General features: G+C 36.6%; 2 protein-coding genes across 2 annotated transcripts; both read right to left on the bottom strand.

The window, feature by feature from the left end:
- Positions 1-3,666: 3,666 nt before the first annotated feature.
- Positions 3,667-6,197, bottom strand: LOC107832500 (uncharacterized). The gene is made up of 3 exons (XM_075232786.1): positions 5,144-6,197; positions 4,577-4,738; positions 3,667-4,225 (listed from the first exon to the last, which is right to left on the bottom strand). Exons 1-2 carry the CDS (start codon positions 5,554-5,556, stop codon positions 4,693-4,695), a joined length of 459 nt encoding a protein of 152 aa, XP_075088887.1. The 5' UTR covers positions 5,557-6,197; the 3' UTR covers positions 3,667-4,225; positions 4,577-4,692.
- A 2,517-nt stretch (positions 6,198-8,714) lies between these two features.
- On the bottom strand, positions 8,715-16,254 carry LOC107832501 (F-box/LRR-repeat protein At3g03360-like). The gene is made up of 7 exons (XM_075232082.1): positions 16,007-16,254; positions 15,292-15,901; positions 14,855-14,974; positions 11,817-14,376; positions 10,253-10,627; positions 9,678-9,839; positions 8,715-9,244 (listed from the first exon to the last, which is right to left on the bottom strand). Exons 1-4 carry the CDS (start codon positions 16,252-16,254, stop codon positions 14,230-14,232), a joined length of 1,125 nt encoding a protein of 374 aa, XP_075088183.1. The 3' UTR covers positions 8,715-9,244; positions 9,678-9,839; positions 10,253-10,627; positions 11,817-14,229.
- Positions 16,255-18,654: the final 2,400 nt, after the last annotated feature.

The raw sequence follows: 18,654 nt of genomic DNA, 5'->3' as shown, positions 1-18,654 counted from the left end.
TTTAATTATTAAAATTAATGATAAAAGGTGAATTTCATAATAGGTGCGAAAACAAGCAAAAAAAATTAATGAAAGTGAACCGGAGGAAATACTTCTCAACCCTCAAGTACATAGTTTCTAATTTATCTGCCTCCAAAATCTAGGTGATAAACATACTTGGAACTATAAAATGTTTATAATATCAAGTTGGGAACCAACTAACTAATTAAATATGGTGATAGGAATTTTGTCCGAAGACTATTAAGGTGTTTGACAAAGTTAAAAACTGCTTAAAATAAATTAAAAACAGCTTAAAACAAGCCAAAAGCAATAAACTGGGTAACCCCAATTTATTATTTTTTGACTTAAAAGCTACTTCTACTGAAAAATCACTTTTAAAGCCATCCAAACGAGCTCTATGAAGACTATTTAGATGGATCAAATAGAGTAGCGTATGTCTTGGTTTTAGTTTAAATTTTGTTGACATGATTAATTTAAGTGTTGCAAACTTTAGTCACTAAGAGAGATAGGCAACGAAATTGAATACACTCCCTTGGAATTTTGACTGGAATGTCTGATGAAATTACACTTTTTAAGATTGCGGCCTCTGTTGTCTCCTGCACAATGTACTAGGATATGGAGCAATCAGATTTTCTTTTAATCCTTCAGTTTAATTATGAAATACATATAAATTGTTTTTATTTAAATATTCCTTCTTCAAATAGTGAAAATAGGCTTGAAAATTCTAAATACCAGTTCGCATCTACTTGGGTTGAAAATCTTACGCATCAGATTCTTGAAAAGAATCAGCCCTTATGACTGCAGAAAGATTGATTTTAAAGGAAAGATGAGGTAAGAATTCCCTTAAAAGGTGCAATTTAACATACTCCCTCCATTCAAATTTACTTGTCCATGTTCACTTTTATTTGTCTCACTAATTTGAAAAACCAATAATTTACCATTTTATACATGTTTTACCCTTTTACCATTTTCTAACTCATTTCCCAACATTATGAAGTTATATTAGTCAAAGTTGATTTTGCAATAGCTAATAGTAAATGGCATCAGGAACGTCTCTCCATTAAGATGAAAATGGATGAAATTTGTTGCTCTAATTTTTTGTAGGGAATACAGCACAGTATTATTGGGGTTGGAACTTCAAGGAATTATTAGTCGGCTGCTTAAGTATGTTTAATGATTTCAAATATTTAGTTGACTTATAATAAATAGAGGTAATATAGTAAAATTATCTTATTATTATTATTATTCCTCCATGGGTGTGCCAAATCAATACTGGACAAGTAAATTTGGACGGATGGAGTAATTACCAGCAGCCATAAGAAAATCACAACAAAGAAACTAACAGTAATTTATTTGGATGGTGGTGATAATGCATCTTATTTATGGTACATTTGCTAACCAACCAGCAGGGGGCCTCTTCCTTGCAAGACAAAGCCAAACAAGAGAACAGAGTCTCCCTATTATGTAATCTTAATGGTATTGACAAAGGAACCAAAATACAGCATTTCATGAGTCTAATGACTAGCAAAAAACATGTGGCTAGTAGGTTTGCCCATCTTGGCTCTTGACAATTCCAGGGAAACAAAAGTTGCGAGAAAATTCACCACAGTTAGTGACTTTAAATAGCCACCAAAAGACCAGAAAATATAAGCAAGCAAAAACTAAATACTGTACAAGGGATCTATATTCTATAGTTAAGCAAGGTTACCTATTCAATAATCAAGTATAACTTTATAGAGGATTCAGTTAACCATTATCAACCAGATTCTCCCTGGAACCTTCAATAAAAAGGCCCCAAGTAGGTCGAATCGATTTTGCACCTGATTCTCTATCTGATCTATTTCTTCAGCAACTCTGCCCATCAGAATTCAACTTTGTAACCCCGTTATTCTGATCCTTTCACACAACAAATATTGTCTTCTTTAAGCTACTAATCTTCTCGCATACTTGACTAATATCATGCTTCTTGGACACAAGTGCTCATTCTAAAGCATTCAACAGCATTCTAAGCCTCAAACACAACGGTTTGCTTAAACAAACCGTAGGATGTCTGCTCCTAGGACTTTGGTCTAATGGTAAAAGAGTAATCCGTGAGGTCGCACTTCAGTCGAGAAGAAGTGTCTATTTGGTAATGGGTTCGGTTGAGGAGTATCTATCTAATCGTTGTGAACAGCTTAAAAGGAACCGTTTATATATTTGGCCTTAGCATAATTAGTAGCTGCCCTGAAATAGAAACAAAACATTAAGTCTTCAAGAACCATCAGCAATGCTGACAAAATCATTCAATCTAGGCCTTTTTCTACCACATTCAAATAATCCTTTATTCGCCTCAGATCACATCCAAATAAGAGATGATTATAACTCTTTTTACGTTCTGTTATCCTTGTGAAATATTCCTGAAAGAAACTAACATTTCAACAAGCTAACTTTTGACTCCAGGCACCAGAAACCATAAGAAAGCCACAACAAAGAGACTAACAGTAGCTTCACTCAAATGTCCTCATCCTAAAGTTTCTATCACAAGAAAAATGCAAAATTAGCTTTATTAGCATCAGGCAAGGAAAGTTGTTCTAGAAATCAGACCTTAACAAACTACAGTCATGTGGTAAGCCTTCATCTTTAAAATTGCAGCATCCTACAAGTAACCTAATGGAAAACTAGCACTAGTACTCAATTTCTCGTACAATGTTGCTCGAATTATGTAGGTGGCCATTATTGGGGTTATCTACCTCCAAGTTTGCAGGATTTATTTACATGTCGCGATGGACAGTATATTAGAAAATCTGCTATATTCAGGTGGATTTCAGTAGACATTTTAACCTCTTTTTTGTTTGTATAAAGTTTTAAATGAGCGATTTAGATTTACTCAATAGATGCCTAGCTCGTCTTTCCCTATTGGGGTTTTAAGGTTCTATGGCCTAGTACTTCTGCCTATCTGTGACCTCCCAAATGATTTACTTGTATTGGCTTTGAGATCACATCTCGGGAAATTATGCTATTATAACCTGTTATATTGAAAATGCAAAGAATTACTGAAGAAGCGTTTGGATACCTGCTGGTAAAGTTGGATCCATGGTGTTTGATGAAAAGAAACGAAGTCACACCTGTAGCGGAGAAGTCGTGTCTATTAATAGTAAGAACATAATGAAGTATATAAGTCCTCCTCAAGCTCTTCCGCAGGGCATTTATCAAGAAATCTGTGTGTCCATCAGTCCACAATCATTGCAACCCCTAGTAAGTTGTTCAAGACACTCAATCTGCCTGAGGAATGAAGATTCAGGGAAATCAAGCAATTAGGTGTAAGTAAACAGTCTTTATTATGAGCACAAACTCAAGTAAAAGCATTCAACAGCACTTAAGCCTCAAATACAATGGCTACAGATTATTGCTTATTCCCTGTTGCTCCAATCTCCCCTACGCCTAGGGCGTTGTCCTCGGCCAAGAGCCATAGTTAGTTGTTGTTTCCATTTGGTTGTTTCTTCCTCGTTAATACCGTAAACAAACAGTCGGACATTTCTCTCAAACAAAAAAGCCAAAAAGAGAAGCTTTCCCCAGTTATAGAGTCCTGATGCTTTTAACAAAGGAAGCAACACACAGCTTTTTCATGAGCCTAATTATACAGAAAACATGTGGCTTGTAGGTATGCCGATCTTGACACTTGCAAGAACATAAAAGTTGCAAGAAAATTACTAGTGCATATGCAATGTCTAGAGCGGAACAAACAACAGCTTCATGAGAAACCAAGCATCCTCCATATTTGGTATGCCACAAGTTCAAAATTACAGCAGCAGTAAACTAAAAGCTATGATATAAGGTGACATTTCTAGTATGCCGAAACAAACCCACTTCCACTCTAGTCATCCTGAGCAGAGTCTTGGTAAATAATCACAAAGGTCATAGATGATCTTTGGCTGTCTAACAAATTCTTAACCAATCGTGATAAATATTGGGGGACACAACTCTCATAACATAACCCGCATATTTTTCTCTTTGTTACGATAACAAACTTCTTCAAAGCCACTGCATTCTTTAGAAGAAACTTCGAGAGTACGAAAAGCTTATCACCAGCTTTGGACCACTCCTTCGAACATTCATCCCTGCAGCCGTCAATCTTAACAGTCTTGAGATTGGGAAACACAATGTTTGAAATCCAACTCCGCAAATTGATATTATCTCCTTTGGCAAAATAGCTTCGTTCAAGTTCGCAGTGGTAATAATCAGCAAACTGGAATAAAGAATATAATTAGGACCGAATGCAGGTCTATAGCCTAATGGGAATATTCCACAAGAGATAAAATAAAATGATTTCACAGTAGTAGTATCTGATAAAGGAACAATTTCCAAAACCCACGAACCTTGAACAGTTCTCAGATAGCTAATTCCTATCAGAAATACTCAAGCAGTACATAAACGAAGTTAAAAGACGTTCAGTTGGTCACCAATCCTTTTCCTTTCCAGATAGAAAGCAACTGCTCTGACCAATTAATTATTTTTTTGGGGTGGGGGTGGGTGGGTGGGTGGATTAAAGTTAAACTTCTAAGTAGAAGATGGATGTAAAAAGAAAACCATAAATTACCCCAACTCCCAAGTTTATGTTCAATGTCTCCAAAAGAGGCGAGGTCCGCAATAGGCTAACTACTCCATACAAAGTATTCTTTGTTATAGGCATCTCTAGCGTTAGACATTTGCATCTCAATTCTGGAAGTGGAACTCCTTCGAGTTGCAACATGAAAACGACCTGGAGAAATAATCCAAATGAAGATAGTAGAGCATACAGAATGAATCAACAACAAAGGAAAGTGATCCACAGCGAAAAGACAATGCCATAACAAATCTAACCACTTAAGGAACAACGATGTAGAAAAGGTTAGTTCCTAAAATAATCTATTGTCAATAAAGAAATATCAAAATTCAGAAAGTAGATAGGAAGATCATGAAAGGTCACAACTCACAAAAAGGCAAAGACGAAATCATTCTGTATGCATTATAAAAAATTCTTTCAGTTAGTTAACCAAAAATTCTTTTTTCACGGAATAATTATATTCATTCTGAAGGCTCTTCTCATAATTTACATCCTGCAATTCTCTTGTAAAAATAAAATGTCAAATAAGGTCGTTTGACATAAAAACAAACATCTGCTAACCAACTTCCAATTTTGAGCTGAGTCACATGACTCAACTTTTCAAGATAGTCCACAACAAGGTTTCTGAAAGCTTGATGATAATCAGGACAATTGTCTTCCTCAACATCATCTTCCTTTTCCTCTTCCCCAATATAACTCTCGTCATCCACAGTGATACAGATAATGCTAAAAGTGAGGCTGGCAGTAACCAAAGAGGAAACATTTACTAGCCTACGCTTGAGATATCCACGAACTCCTGAAATCTCTAAATGTTGAAGATGTGGAGCAACAATTTCCAAAGAATCGAATCCTCCGCCACCATCTAATACTAGTCTCTTTAAATTTGGAGACGTAATTTCAAGACGACGAAAACCCTGGAAGCATGACAACTCCAAGGTTTCCAGCGCAGGACAACTTGACAGTAATTTCACCATATCGTCATCGTCTAACCTTATTACATCCAGCTTTGGGCTCTTTAGTGAGTTCCAAGCTATGAGTAGTCCTTTATCAAACACACAATAGCACAACTCCAATGTAATCAGTGACGAACTAGTATAGATAAATAGAGGCAATTGGTAAGTGAGTCCTTCCTCAAGGGTACACAATACAAGATCTTCCACTTTTCTTTCCACAGCAAAGCTAATCCATCGGTTGATTTCCGATTCAAAGTTCGTTATATAGATGTAATCTAAATCGAGTTTGAATTTTTTGATTTTGGAACAAGTGGAATGAGTCAAAACGTTCTCCACAAAGGATTTGAAGTTTTCTGGTTCCTTGTAATAAAAATTTTCGAAAAGGAAGTTATATTTTGAATGCCAGAGATAACGCCACCTTTTTGAGAGAAGACATGATGGCACGGCATCTTTGGTGGGCAAAAGAGAGAGAATTTGTACAAGGATTGCGTCCGGCAACTGACTGAGACGATCTAGGGTTTCTTCATCACTGAATCTGTCAAATGACTACTACTACTGCTGCTGGTACTACTAAAAACTCCATTTCTGCTGGAACGGCGTGTAGCCATGATTTCAAGAGGAGAGTGTTTTGGGCAATTTCCTAAAAAGTTGCTCTCATCATCTTTATTTCTTTTGGTTTCTTTTCCTTTTAAATTTGTCTTTTAGAGGGGGTGGCGTTTTCTATTGGGCCCTTCTCAGTTCTTTCTCCGAATTTAACATATCTCTATATGTAATAATCTCTTTTGAAAAATTCCAACGGAAAACTTTCGATATGCACCGGGTAACCCTGTCGCAACTCTGACGAAGGAGGTTGGTGGTGAGGGAAATCATCACCAACTCAGCTAATCCTTGCGAGCCAATTTTCATGTTATATTATAATGTATGTCCTTTATAATAACACTTCATTATAGCAGTTAAAAAGTACCGAAACAAATTAACATGCTATAAAGAGGATTGACTATATATGATATCGAATTATATCATATAAATTATATATGAGATTACTATTCTCGAAATAAAATAACAATATAATAAATACATTTATCCGTCTCTGAAGTTTTCTTACAAAGTCTTTTAAAAAGGTAATGTCGAAATTGAATGTAAAAGTTTATTCAAAGTTATCTATTTTAAATCTTGTTTTATATTTATATTTCGTCTATCTTATAGCCCGTTTGGCCAAGCTGCAAAAATCAGCTTATTTTGAGAAGTGCTTTTCTCAAAAGTACTTTTGGTGAGAAGTAGTTTGTGTTTGACTAATTAGTTTGAAAAACACTTCTGAACAACAATTAGTGTTTGACCAAGCTTTAAAAAACTGCTTCTAAGTGTATTTTTCTCAAAAGTGCTTTTGGAAAGAAGCTACTTTTTTCTGTTTCTCCAAAATTGCTTCTGCTTCTCCTTAAAAGCACTTTTTTCCTTCCAGAAGCTTGGCCAAACACCTCAAATTGAGGCCAAAAGTGTTTTTGGCCAAAAATAAACACTTTTGGCCAAAAATAAACTTGGCCAAACAGGCTATTATTCTTAGTCCAATGTACTAAACATATCACTAAAAGATATAACCTAAATAATATTTAATCGCCATATTAAATTCTCCATATTGTAATTTCAGTATAGCTTTTCACAAGTTAAACAATCCTTTTATTCATGGCATTTTTTCCTATTAAGTACTAATGAACAACATCAAAATATGTCTTTAGTACAAAAGATGTCAATTAGATTTGTGACCCGTGATAAATTCTTTTTGAATTTTATGTTAAATTTCTTTATTTTTATATTTAAAAATAAAACATACTGTAAGAGATTTTTACCGGTTCACTTTCTTGTATTCAATTTGTAAAGAATTTTGAGCCCTTTTTTCCTATGGAAACCGAGATGATACATCAAATGCACCTGCACCATCGCGCTGTATAAACATTGGGGAATTAATTTGCTTAAAATGTTTTCATTCTAGAGGACCCGAGATTCTTTTTCGAACACATGAAATCCTTCACATAACAGACTCCTCTCTTGTTGCAATAGTAAAGTTGTCTCCATGGGATCTATAGGTCACGAGTTCGAGTAGTGGAAGCAACCATTAATGTTTGCATTAGAATTTAGAGTAAATCGTCTACATCACATCCCATGAGGTGTGGCCCTTCCCGAATCCTACATAAACACGAGATGCCTTGTGCACCGGGCTGCCCTTTAACATGCTCTTCTTCAGAGGGAGCTCTCTACAAGTTGGCCAGACCAATTCCGCACTTGCTTTCAATTGGATCTAATTTTCCCAGCAACTTTTCCATCAAAATTTAACTTTGTAATCACAGATCCTTCTCACACACCAAAATAATTTTCAAGCAGCAACACTCTGTTCAAACGACGTTACATGTGCATTCATTCTATTTTCCAGTTTCTTGACAACCTCACTAAGTTGAGTTCTAACCTATATATCAAACTAAACTCTGCAATCTTTTGGCCAAACATTTTTGAAGAACACAGAATCCCTAACAAGCTTGGTTGCAATGACTTCATCAAACTTTTCCTCATCAATGACCAATCTTCTAACCTGAATCGAAATTTCAAAAACTCCATCCTCTGATACCTTTAATATTGCATAAAACTTTCTAACAAGATCCTCATATATTCATTCGAGATACTTGCGAGTACCAAAACCCTTATCATCAATTCCATGGCGGACCGACTTCAAAGAGGTTAAAATACTGACTTTGAACAATGACTGTGAGTATAATATATGACATCTCTTCTGCTTATTAGTACCTCAAATGAAAAAAGCATCTCTGCTGGTTAGATGTTTCTCTATTTTCGACGGATTACATTCCGTTTGTTTTATTAATGACTTGTTCAAAAATTAAGGTTCACGATACTGGCTAGTGGCTACTATTGTTGCCAGGAGCTCATATAGATATATAACAAATTACAACAAGGAAATATTAAACAAGAAGAGGTTTAGATTTGTTTCAGAAGAAGAAGATTATGGGGGTATTCTGACTAAAGTTCACTTAACTGTGCAATATGCTTTTCGGCTTTAGAGAATGGAGACGAGGGCATAAAGCATACTCCATGAAAGCTGCCTGCAGAAAAACTTGTGCCTGCCTAGAAATTCTGAAACACATACATAACATCTTGAATGCAACAAAAAAAGCTTCATCAGAAACCAAGCAACGATAACATTTGGCATGTCATAAGGGCAAGATAACAGGAACAAATAGTTATCAGTTACATAGAAAAGTTCAAGAAATTACCAGCAGTAAATCAAAACTAAATATAAGGTAACATTTCTGGTATACTGCAACTGAAAACTACTTTTCATCTAGTCATGGAAAGCTCCTTCCTGGCAAATAATCATAGAATTTGCAGAGGACCTTGGGCAACCTACCAATTTCTCAGCCAATCGAAATAAATATTGAGACGCACAGTTCATTGAGCATCTCTTGCACATTCTTCTTCTTGATATGAGAACGAACTTTTCCAGACCCATTGCATTCTGTAGTATAAATTCTGAAAGTTTGAAAAGTTCATCATAATCCCATACAAGATGCCCCTGCAAACACGTCCCTGAAGAACTGACAACCTTAACATTCTTGAGATTGGGAAACCCAAAGCTCGACAGCAAATGAATATCGCCTCCTTTTGCCAAATATCCTAACTCAACTTTGCATCGGGAAAAATCCAACTAGAGAAAGAATATAGTCAAGATCAAATACATGTGTTAAAGTCAAATGAAAATCTTATTGCACGAAAGTCACAATACAATGATTTCACAGTAGAAGTGTCTGGTACAGAACAATTTCCGAACCGACCAATCTTTAATGGTTCTGGGCAAATGATTATGACAACTGTTCCTCTAGGATGACTCTTGGAATAGGTGAACCAAGCTAAGAATGAAAGAAGTTGTGTTTGCCAGCAATCTTTTTCCCATCAGAGCCCATTAACCACAAAACTAGTCATATTAAAATGATATTTTCTAGTGAAAAACGTTTCTTACTGATGATTAAGGATATATTTACATCTCCTTAAGAAAACCATTCAGCGTGGGGAAGGGGGACGTTAAAACTTCATATAATGAATGTGAAAAAAAAGATGAGCAAAAAGTTGCAGGAAGTTACATCAATAGTTGCCATAGTTATGTTAAGTGTCTCCACATGAGGCGAGGCTTGCAACAGGATAGCTGCTCCATAGGAATAAAACTTTGTGATATGCAAATCTAAAGTTAGACATTTGCATTTCAATTCTGGAAGCAGCAGCCCCCCTTCAAACGTCAACATGACCTGATGCAGTAATCCCAATGAAACTAGTAAAGGATAGAGAAACAAAGTGAACACATAATGGTATGACAAATATAACACATTAGCTGAATAATAAAAGAAATACACCACTTTAGAAAGTGAACAGAAAGATTGCAATTGCAAAAAGTCACAAGAGTTTTGTACTTAAACCAGTAGCCTTTGTATAATAATGTGTAAAAGTTCTTGGGCAAAAGCTTGGTATTTAACCGGAGAAGGGTAGAGCGGTGGACCCATTATCCACTGACTTTCCAACCGTGCGTCACTGCCCTAGGGGAAGTCTCTACTATCAGAAAATGTGTAAAAGTTCTAAATTGTATTATATTCTAAATGCTATTCTCTTTATGATATCTATAATCAAATAAAGGAAATAAAGTTCTTTTGACTTAAATACAAACCTCCATGAACCAAGTTCCGATTGTTAACTCCGTTGCGCAACTCAACTTTTGAAAATATTCTTGGACTAGTGTCTTAATAACTTGATGATCATCAGGACAACTGTCACTAGAATATTCTGAACAAGTAATTCGGAAAGTAAGCCTAGCACTGACCACGGAGGCTACATTTACTAGCCGACACTTGAGATCATCCAGATTTTTGGAGATCTCCAAATGCTGAATATACGGAGCAACAATTTCCAGAGAATGATCATTCGCCATCATTTGGCAACCAATATTCTTTGAACTTGAGTCTCTTTAAGTTTGAAGAATTAATTTCCAGTCGACGGAAACCCTCGACATTAGAAAATTCCAGAGTTTCCAAAGCAGGAGAACCTGACAGTATGTTCACAATATCAGCATCATCTAACGTAATATATTTCAACTTTAGGCTCTTTAGAGACTTCCACTCTATGACAAATTTTTCATCAAAAAAACAGCAGCTCAGATACAATGTTATCAATGAGGAACAAATGCAGATAGACTGAGGCAAGTCGATGTTATCTTTCTCACTGCAATCTGACCACAATACAACATCTTCGACATGTTTTTCAACTGCGGTACTAAGCCATCGGCTGATTGGGAACTTTCTTTTAACAGCCTTAGGAAGCCATGGGGACTCGTATTGAGACAGGTAAGTGAAATTCAGTTGGAATTTTTTTATTTTGGAACAAGTAGAATGAGCTAATGCATAATCCACAAAGGAAATGAAGTTTTCTGCTTGCGATTCCTTTTCACACCTGAAAATGAAGTGATCAACTGAAGTCCATAGATACTGCCACCTTTTCGAGAGAACACATGTAGTGAAGGCATCCTTAGTTGGCAGAAGAGAGAATTTGAATGAGGAGTGAGTCTGGCAACTGACCGATTCGGTCGTCTAGGGTTTCTTCAACTCCGGCGACTCTCTTCTTTTTTTTTTCTATTTGTTTTTTCAGCTCCGGGGGCTCTCACTTTCTGTTTCTTTGACGATGGAGTATGTTAGTCGGGAGCCATAGGATTTTGGTGCAGAAAGGCTTTAGGGTTTTGGAATATTTTCCGGTGGTTTTTTCCCTTCTCTACCGAAGGGGCGTTCACACGTTTCCTGTTCCGTTGCTTTTTCCCATTCTTTTGTCCTCTTAAATAAATAAATTAAATCCCCCATCTTTTTACATTACTAAACAAATTAACACAGAAATTTGGGGAACTTCTAAACATATTTTTAATTAAATTCATCTTGTATTAGTATTCATTGTGTCCGAAGACTATTTAGAGGGATCAAATTGAAAAACTTCTTGAAAATTCATTAGAGTTCTCTTGAACAATGATTCATGTAATTGTGGATAATTTCGTAACAGGAGAGTTAGGCAATAACAGGAGACTTCTTGACAATTCATTAATTTTTAGCCATACAGTGACAAAATATTCTTAATGATATTAATGCTTTATTTGCATTCTCCTTAAAATCACTTCCGTATTTTTTTGGGGGGGAAGGGGGGGGGGTTTAAAACTTCAAAGTATAAAATTGGATGTAAAAGGAAGAGCATACATTGATAGAAGTAATGACCTCTCTCCCAAGTGTATATTCAGTGTCTCCAAAAGAGGCGCCGCCCCCAAAAGGCTAGCTATTCCATACAAAGTATTGTTTGTTCCATGCATCTTTGGTGTTAGACATTTGCATCTCAATACCGGAAGCGGTATTCCTCCGAGTTGCAAAATGAACAACCCGATGAGATTCCATAGGTGGGGTCTGGCGAGGGTAGTATGTACGCAGACCTTACCCCTAATCCGGAGGAGTAGAGAGACTGTTTCCGATGGACCCTCGACACAAGAAAGAAAGAGACAGTGTATCAGTAACAGCAAAGGAATCCAGAAAGATAACACCAGCAACGCAATAACCAGAAAATAAAGAGCAAAGTAATAACACTAAGCAATAACAAAGGCACAGTACTACAGACCCAAGGGAATAATATGTACACAAAGGGTCACTAAACATACTACAGCCTAGCCTACGACCCTAATGAAGTATTAAGAACATAACTGCAGCCACTAGCAGCCTAAAACAAAACACTATCATACTAGTCTCCTATCTCCTAACCTACAACCCTAATGCTCGACTCCACCACTTCCTATCAAGGGCCATGTCCTCGAAAATCTGCATCTACACCATGTCCTGCCTGATCATCTCTTCCCAATATTTCTTAGGCCGCCCTCTACCTCTTCTCATACCCGTCAAGGTCAGCCGTTCACACCTCCTTACCGGTGCATCCAGGCTTCTCCTCCTCACGTGCCCGAACCATCTAAGCCTAGCTTCCCGCATCTTGTCTTCTGTGGGAGCTACGTCCACCTTCACCCGAATATCTTCATTCCTAATCTTATCCAGCCTAGTGTGCCCGCACATCCATCTCAGCATTCTCATCTTTGCAACTTTCATCTTCTGGGTATGAGAATTTTTGGCTGGCCAACACTCTGCACCATACAACATAGTCGGCCTAACCACCGCTCTATAAAGCTTTCCTTTAAGTTCCAGAGGCACCTTCGTGTCCCACAGGACACCAGACGCTAGCCTCCATTTCATCCACCCCACTCCTATATGGTGCGTAACATCCTCGTCAATATCTCCATCGCTTGTATAATCGACCTCAGGTACTTGAAGCTCCCTTTCTTGGGGATGACTTGCAAAATGAACATGACCTGGTGAAATAATTCAAATGAAGTTAGTGAAGTATAGAGAATGAAGCAACAACAAAGGAAAAGTAGTCCACAACAAAAAGATAGTGCTACGACAAATCAAAATGGCTTAAAGTTCTCTTGGATTAACATCTCAGTAAATTGTTCATCAAGTGATGGAACATGATAGGCTGTAGGCACTGATTCTGAATCAACTTTCTTGATCCATTTTCTTTTCTCTTGTACCAAATTCATATTCTTAAAATGAGAATTGACACTCTCATACACTCTGTCAAAACACCCATTTTTCTTTAGAAGTTTCAAATCAACAATTCTTCTACAGAAAATGGGCTTTGATTTAAATAAGATATACCTCGCTTTGGTGACCTTGTCCCAATAGATAAGTTTATCAGCAGAAGTAAAATCAGTACCCACTTCCTCAGGCAATTGGCTTTGCAGGAGCGTGAATATCTCAGAAAAAATAGTGGAAGAAAATAAAAAAACTAGAAGATGAAATTATAGCTCCTCTAACGATCTGGCTAGAACAGCTAATGTGCAAATAACAGAGCACATATCAATCAATGTTTCGCAAGGTGTATGGATCATTAGATTAACTGTGCTGCAGACAAAAGTCTGGTACTTGAGTAGAGAAGGGTATAGGGGTGAGCCTATTATCCATCGTATGCCACTGTCCCTAGGAGATTTCCAAAATTATCCAAATGAAAAATAAAAAAGTAGAAACTCCTCTTTCCAAGAAAAAGGCCGAAAAGAGAACCTTTTCCCTGTTATAGAATCTTGATGCTATAGGCAAAGGAAGCAAAATACAGCATTTCATGAGCTTAATTATCAGAAAACATGTTCCTTGTAGGTTTGCCGATCTTAACAGTTCCAGAAAAAAGTTGAATGAAAATTCCAAGTACATATGCAATGTTTAGAGTGCAACAAACAAAGGCTTCGTGAGAATTCAAGCATCCACAACATTTGGTATGCCACAAGTTCAAAGTTACATCTGCAGTAAATCAAAAGAAACAATATAAGGTAACATTTCTAGTATTCCAATACAAAACCACTTCCAGTCTAGTCCCGCTAAGCAGCCTCTTCGTAAGTAATCACAAAATTCTTAGATGATCTTGGGCTGTCTAACAATTTCTTAGCAAGTTGACAAAAATATCGGAAGACACAGAGCTTTGAACAATAGCAGCATCTTCTTCTCTTTGCTACGATAACAAACTTCTCCAAAAGTACTGCATTCTTTAGTAGAAATTTTGAAAGTTCGAAAAGCTTAGATTATATCAGTTGTTCGAACATTCCTCACCGCAGCCAACAATCTTAACATTCTTAAGACTGGGAAACACGATGTTCGATATCCAATTCTGCAAATTGATATTTACTCCTTTGTCAAAATAGCTTAGCTCAAATCCACAGTGGTAATTAATCAACTGGAACAAAAAATATAATCAGAACCAAATGCAGGTCTATAGCTTAATGGGAACATTGAACAGAAGATAAAATAAAATGATTGCACAGTAGCATTGTCCTATAAAGGAACAATTTTCAAAAACCACAAATCTTGAACCTTTGTTCTCAGTAAATGATCACAATATCGAATTCATATCAGAAATACTCAAGCAGTACATAAACCAAGCAGTTAAGTTTGGTCACCGATCCTTTTACTTTCTTGAGCTCGTTTACCAGATAGAAAGCAATTACCCTGACCAATCAATTTACAGCTTTATAGTGTGACAAAAGATTCTTAATGATAATTAATGTTTTATTTGCATTCTCCTTAAAAACACTTACACTCTTTTTTTTTGTGTGTGTGTGTGTTTGGGGGGGGGGGGGGGGGGTTGTTAAAAAGTTAAAACTTCAAAGTCATCGCATGTGAGTAGAAGAGCACAAATTGAGAGAAATATCGACCTCAACTCCCAAGTGTATGTTTAGTGTCTCCAAAAGAGGTGAGACATTCATCTCTAGCGTTAGACATTTGCATCTCAATTCTGGAAGTGGCAATCCATCAAGTTGCAACATGAACACAACCTGGAGAAATAATCCCAATGAATTAGTAAAGGATAGAGAAAGAAGCAACAATAGGAAAAGTAATCGACAACAAAAAGGTAGTGTTATGACAAATCTAACCATCTAACCACTTTAAGGAATATCCAACTTCAGAAAGTAGATAGGATTCCATTCAATTATTCACCAAAAAAAACTATTTTCACTAAAAATTTCATGTATAAAAAAGTTCATAATTGTATGAGATTCTGAAGGTTCTTCCCTTTCTCAGGTTTACATTCTGCAATACTTTGCTAATCAAAATCAAATAGAGAATAAGGTCTTTTGACATAAAAACAAACCTCTGCTAACCAACTTCCAATTCTTAGCTGAGTCACATGACTTAATTTTTCAAGATAGTCCATAACAAGGTTTCTGGAAACTTGATGATAATCACCACAAGTGTCTTCAAACATAGCGATACACGTAATCTCAAAAGTGAGGCTAGCAGTAACCAAAGAGGAGACATTTACTCGCCTACACATGAAATGTCCAAGATCTCCTGAAATCTCCAAATGCTGAAGATGTGGGGCAATAATTTCCAAAGACTCCATAATTCCGTCATCACGCAAGTTCAGATAGCCTGCCAATATTAGTTTCTTTAAATTTGAAGAAGTAATTTCAAGACGATGAAAACCTCTGAATAATCTCAACTCCAACGTTTCCAAAGCAGGACAACCTGACAGTAAGTTCACAATGTTGTCATCGTCTAACCCTATCAAGTGCAGGTTTAGGCTCTTTAGAGAGTTCCAAACTATAACCCATCTTTTATCGAACACCCAGCGGGTCAATTCCAATGCAATCAATGACGAACTACTGTAGATAGATAGAGGCAATACGGAAGTAAGATCAACAGGTGAGTAGAAAACAAGATTTTCCACTTTTCTTTCCACAGCAAAGCTGAGCCATTGGCTGATTTACAAATCTAAAACCCATCCAAAGAAGCACATCAAATCGAGTTGGAATTTTTTGATTTTGGAACAAGTGGAATGAGTCACAACGTGGTCCACAAAGTGCCTGAAGTTTTCTGCTTTCTTATAATTTCTAGCAACGAAAAGGAAGTTATAAATTGAAGTCCAGAGATAACGCCACCTCTTTGAAAGAACACACGATGCCACGGCGTCTTCCGTCGGCAAACGAGAGAGAATTTGTACCAGGATTGCGTCCGGCAACTGGCTGATGTGGTCTAGGGTTTCTTCAACTCCGTTCTTTGATCCCAAGTTACTAATACTAGAATCGCCATTTTTCTTGTTGCGTGAAGCCATGATTTCACGGGGAGAAAGAGTTTTGGGAATTTTCTAGAAAATGGGCGTCGTCTTGGTTTTCTCCACGTCCAAAGAACCTTCATTCATTCAGATGGCATTCCTTTTTTCTTCAGTTAAGCAAATAACGAGATTTGAAATCTTTTTAGGACGAGAACGAGATAATAAATCAAACGCACTTGCTCCCTCGCAAATTCGCAATACAAACATTGATATATGGGTTTAGGACGTTTTCGGGTATGGATCTGGGTTGGGAAAAGAAAAAGGGTCTGGGGATCTAAAAATGTGCCACGTATCCGTACAGAGAAACGTGGAATAGTATAGGGACATACATAGCCCTTTTCCCTTCTTTTTTTTTCAAATGAAAATAACATTTGAAAATTAGAGTTGTGTTTGGACATGAATATAGTTTTGGGCTGTTTTTGAATTTTTTTTTAAAAGTGTTCTGAAGTAAAAATTGTGAAAATATTATAAAACAATAGAAGAAGAAAAGAGTATTGCAAAGAAAAGTAGAGAGAAAATTCTTATTGATTTGAAATGAATTAAAATGGAATAGAACCCCCATTTATAGGGAGAAAATTGACTTAGCCACCAAGTAACAAACCCTAGAATCTCTCTAGAATATAGACATTCACCTTAAATAGAATTCTATTTATAACACTGCTCCTTGAGTGTCTATTCAACAGATAATGTGCCTCGTTAAAACCTTAACTAAAATAAAAGCCAGTGGGAAAAAAATTTAGAGATGGAAAAAGAGTACACATATCTATAATACGCCTTTTGGTTGTCTCGTTAAAAAACTTGCAAGAAAAACCCAGTAGGACAAAACCTTGTAAGGAAAAAAGAGTACAACGCGTATTAACTCCCTCTGATGAGAGCATCAATTCACATCCTTGAACATGTTCATTCCAATCTTGTATACCATCTTCAAAAGATCGTTGGTAGAGATTTGATGAACAAATCAGTCATATTAACTTGAATGAATATATTGCACTTTGAAATCATCATTCTTGATAGATATGTAATGTCTTCATATAATGACGTGGAATGACATTTTCAATATCTCCATAGAAATTCTCGCTATCATATTATCATGCTTATAGTTATAGCAAGATACATATGTGCACAAATTGCACTTAAAATGTGGTACTTCAGAATCAAGAATTGTATATGCTTTAAGCGTTTTGAATCCTTCAAAGGTTGTCATATAAGTTAAGTCATATAAGCCATTTAAATAAACTTTATATGCATATAAAGTTTTCATGTCATGCTAGCCGGAAGACAAGTGAGTCTTAATAACATAAGCGAGAATGCTGAGGTCTTGTCAAAGCCTCTTCAATCATTGAATAATTGTTCAGAGCTTTCTCTTGCATGCCTCTGTAGTCAATGAGAGCAGCAAAAGATCAAACTCCACCCAAATAAGATATCGAAAACTGATTGCACGTACCATTGACTTTATGTTTTCAAGTGTTTGAACATCATAGACAAAACTATATGTCTTTCATATGAAACAAATTCTATTTGAATTGTGTCTCTTCCACTTGACCAATATTTTTGTGTCTGTATTCGACAGACTTAAGATCCTCATGTATACTTAGCGCTATCATAGATGTCATCAACAAATATTTTATCAGTATCAATATTTTTTTCATAAAGACATGACATAAAGATATCTTCATTCATATTTTCAGGTACCTGAATCTCTCTTGAGATTTTATGAAGTGTTATGTCATGTGATCTTTCTACATCACTTGCCTCCTTATTATGATCATTTTGATCAGTTGCTTATGTTCTTTATTAAGAAGTTTATTTGAAACTGATTTGTCTATACGCTTTAAGCGTATCATATACTTTGTCCTTCTAGGACTTATTCTAGTAGGAGCATTTTGTCACGACCCAAACCGATGGGCCGCGACGGGTTCCTGAGTCCTACCTGTCAAACACCCCTAAGCATGCGTCTAAGATATGAATCTGAATAACATCTGCTGCATTACGAAATTGACATACGTGAAGGAAACCTACCATCAAGGCATATGTACATATACATGCAGAATACAGTGGGCAAGCCGGCAAGGCTGCTATAGACAATTGTACATCTAAAACTGAAAGCCAACAAGGCCACATACAACCCAACTAGACATACTGTCTACAGACCTCTAATAGAAACATAGTTGTACAAAGACGGGACTGAGCCACGTCATATATATATAAACGTATCTTACCAAAAACCAAAGCAGCTCTGGATCAAGTGAAGCGTATCGTACCAAAATCAAAAGTAGCTCCGGATCAAATGGAGCACGCCAACTCTCGCGGATCAGGGATCCTAAGAAAAGGGACCGTCATCTTGCCTACCTGCATTTGCGGGCATGAAACGCAGGCCCTGTGAAATAGGGCGTCAGTACG

The sequence above is a fragment of the Nicotiana tabacum genome, chromosome 16 (assembly GCF_000715075.1).
Source record: "Nicotiana tabacum cultivar K326 chromosome 16, ASM71507v2, whole genome shotgun sequence".
Taxonomy (NCBI): Eukaryota; Viridiplantae; Streptophyta; class Magnoliopsida; order Solanales; family Solanaceae; genus Nicotiana; species Nicotiana tabacum.
The sequence above is the reverse complement of the archived record's forward strand: the minus strand, read 5'-3'. Positions and strand labels throughout refer to the sequence as shown.

Excerpts from the sequence above, each read along its gene's own strand:
- LOC107832501 (XM_075232082.1), bottom strand. The coding sequence starts at position 16,254 with ATGGCTTCACGCAACAAGAAAAATGGCGATTCTAGTATTAGTAACTTG. Across the intron at positions 15,902-16,006 it reads AAGAAAGCAGAAAACTTCAG|CCAATGGCTCAGCTTTGCTG; the intron begins GCACTTTGTGGA and ends TTTGTAAATCAG. Across the intron at positions 14,975-15,291 it reads TTGGAAGTTGGTTAGCAGAG|GTTGTGTTCATGTTGCAACT; the intron begins GTTTGTTTTTAT and ends TTATTTCTCCAG.
- LOC107832500 (XM_075232786.1), bottom strand. The coding sequence starts at position 5,556 with ATGGTGAAATTACTGTCAAGTTGTCCTGCGCTGGAAACCTTGGAGTTG. Across the intron at positions 4,739-5,143 it reads CAGCTCAAAATTGGAAGTTG|GTCGTTTTCATGTTGCAACT; the intron begins GTTAGCAGATGT and ends TTATTTCTCCAG.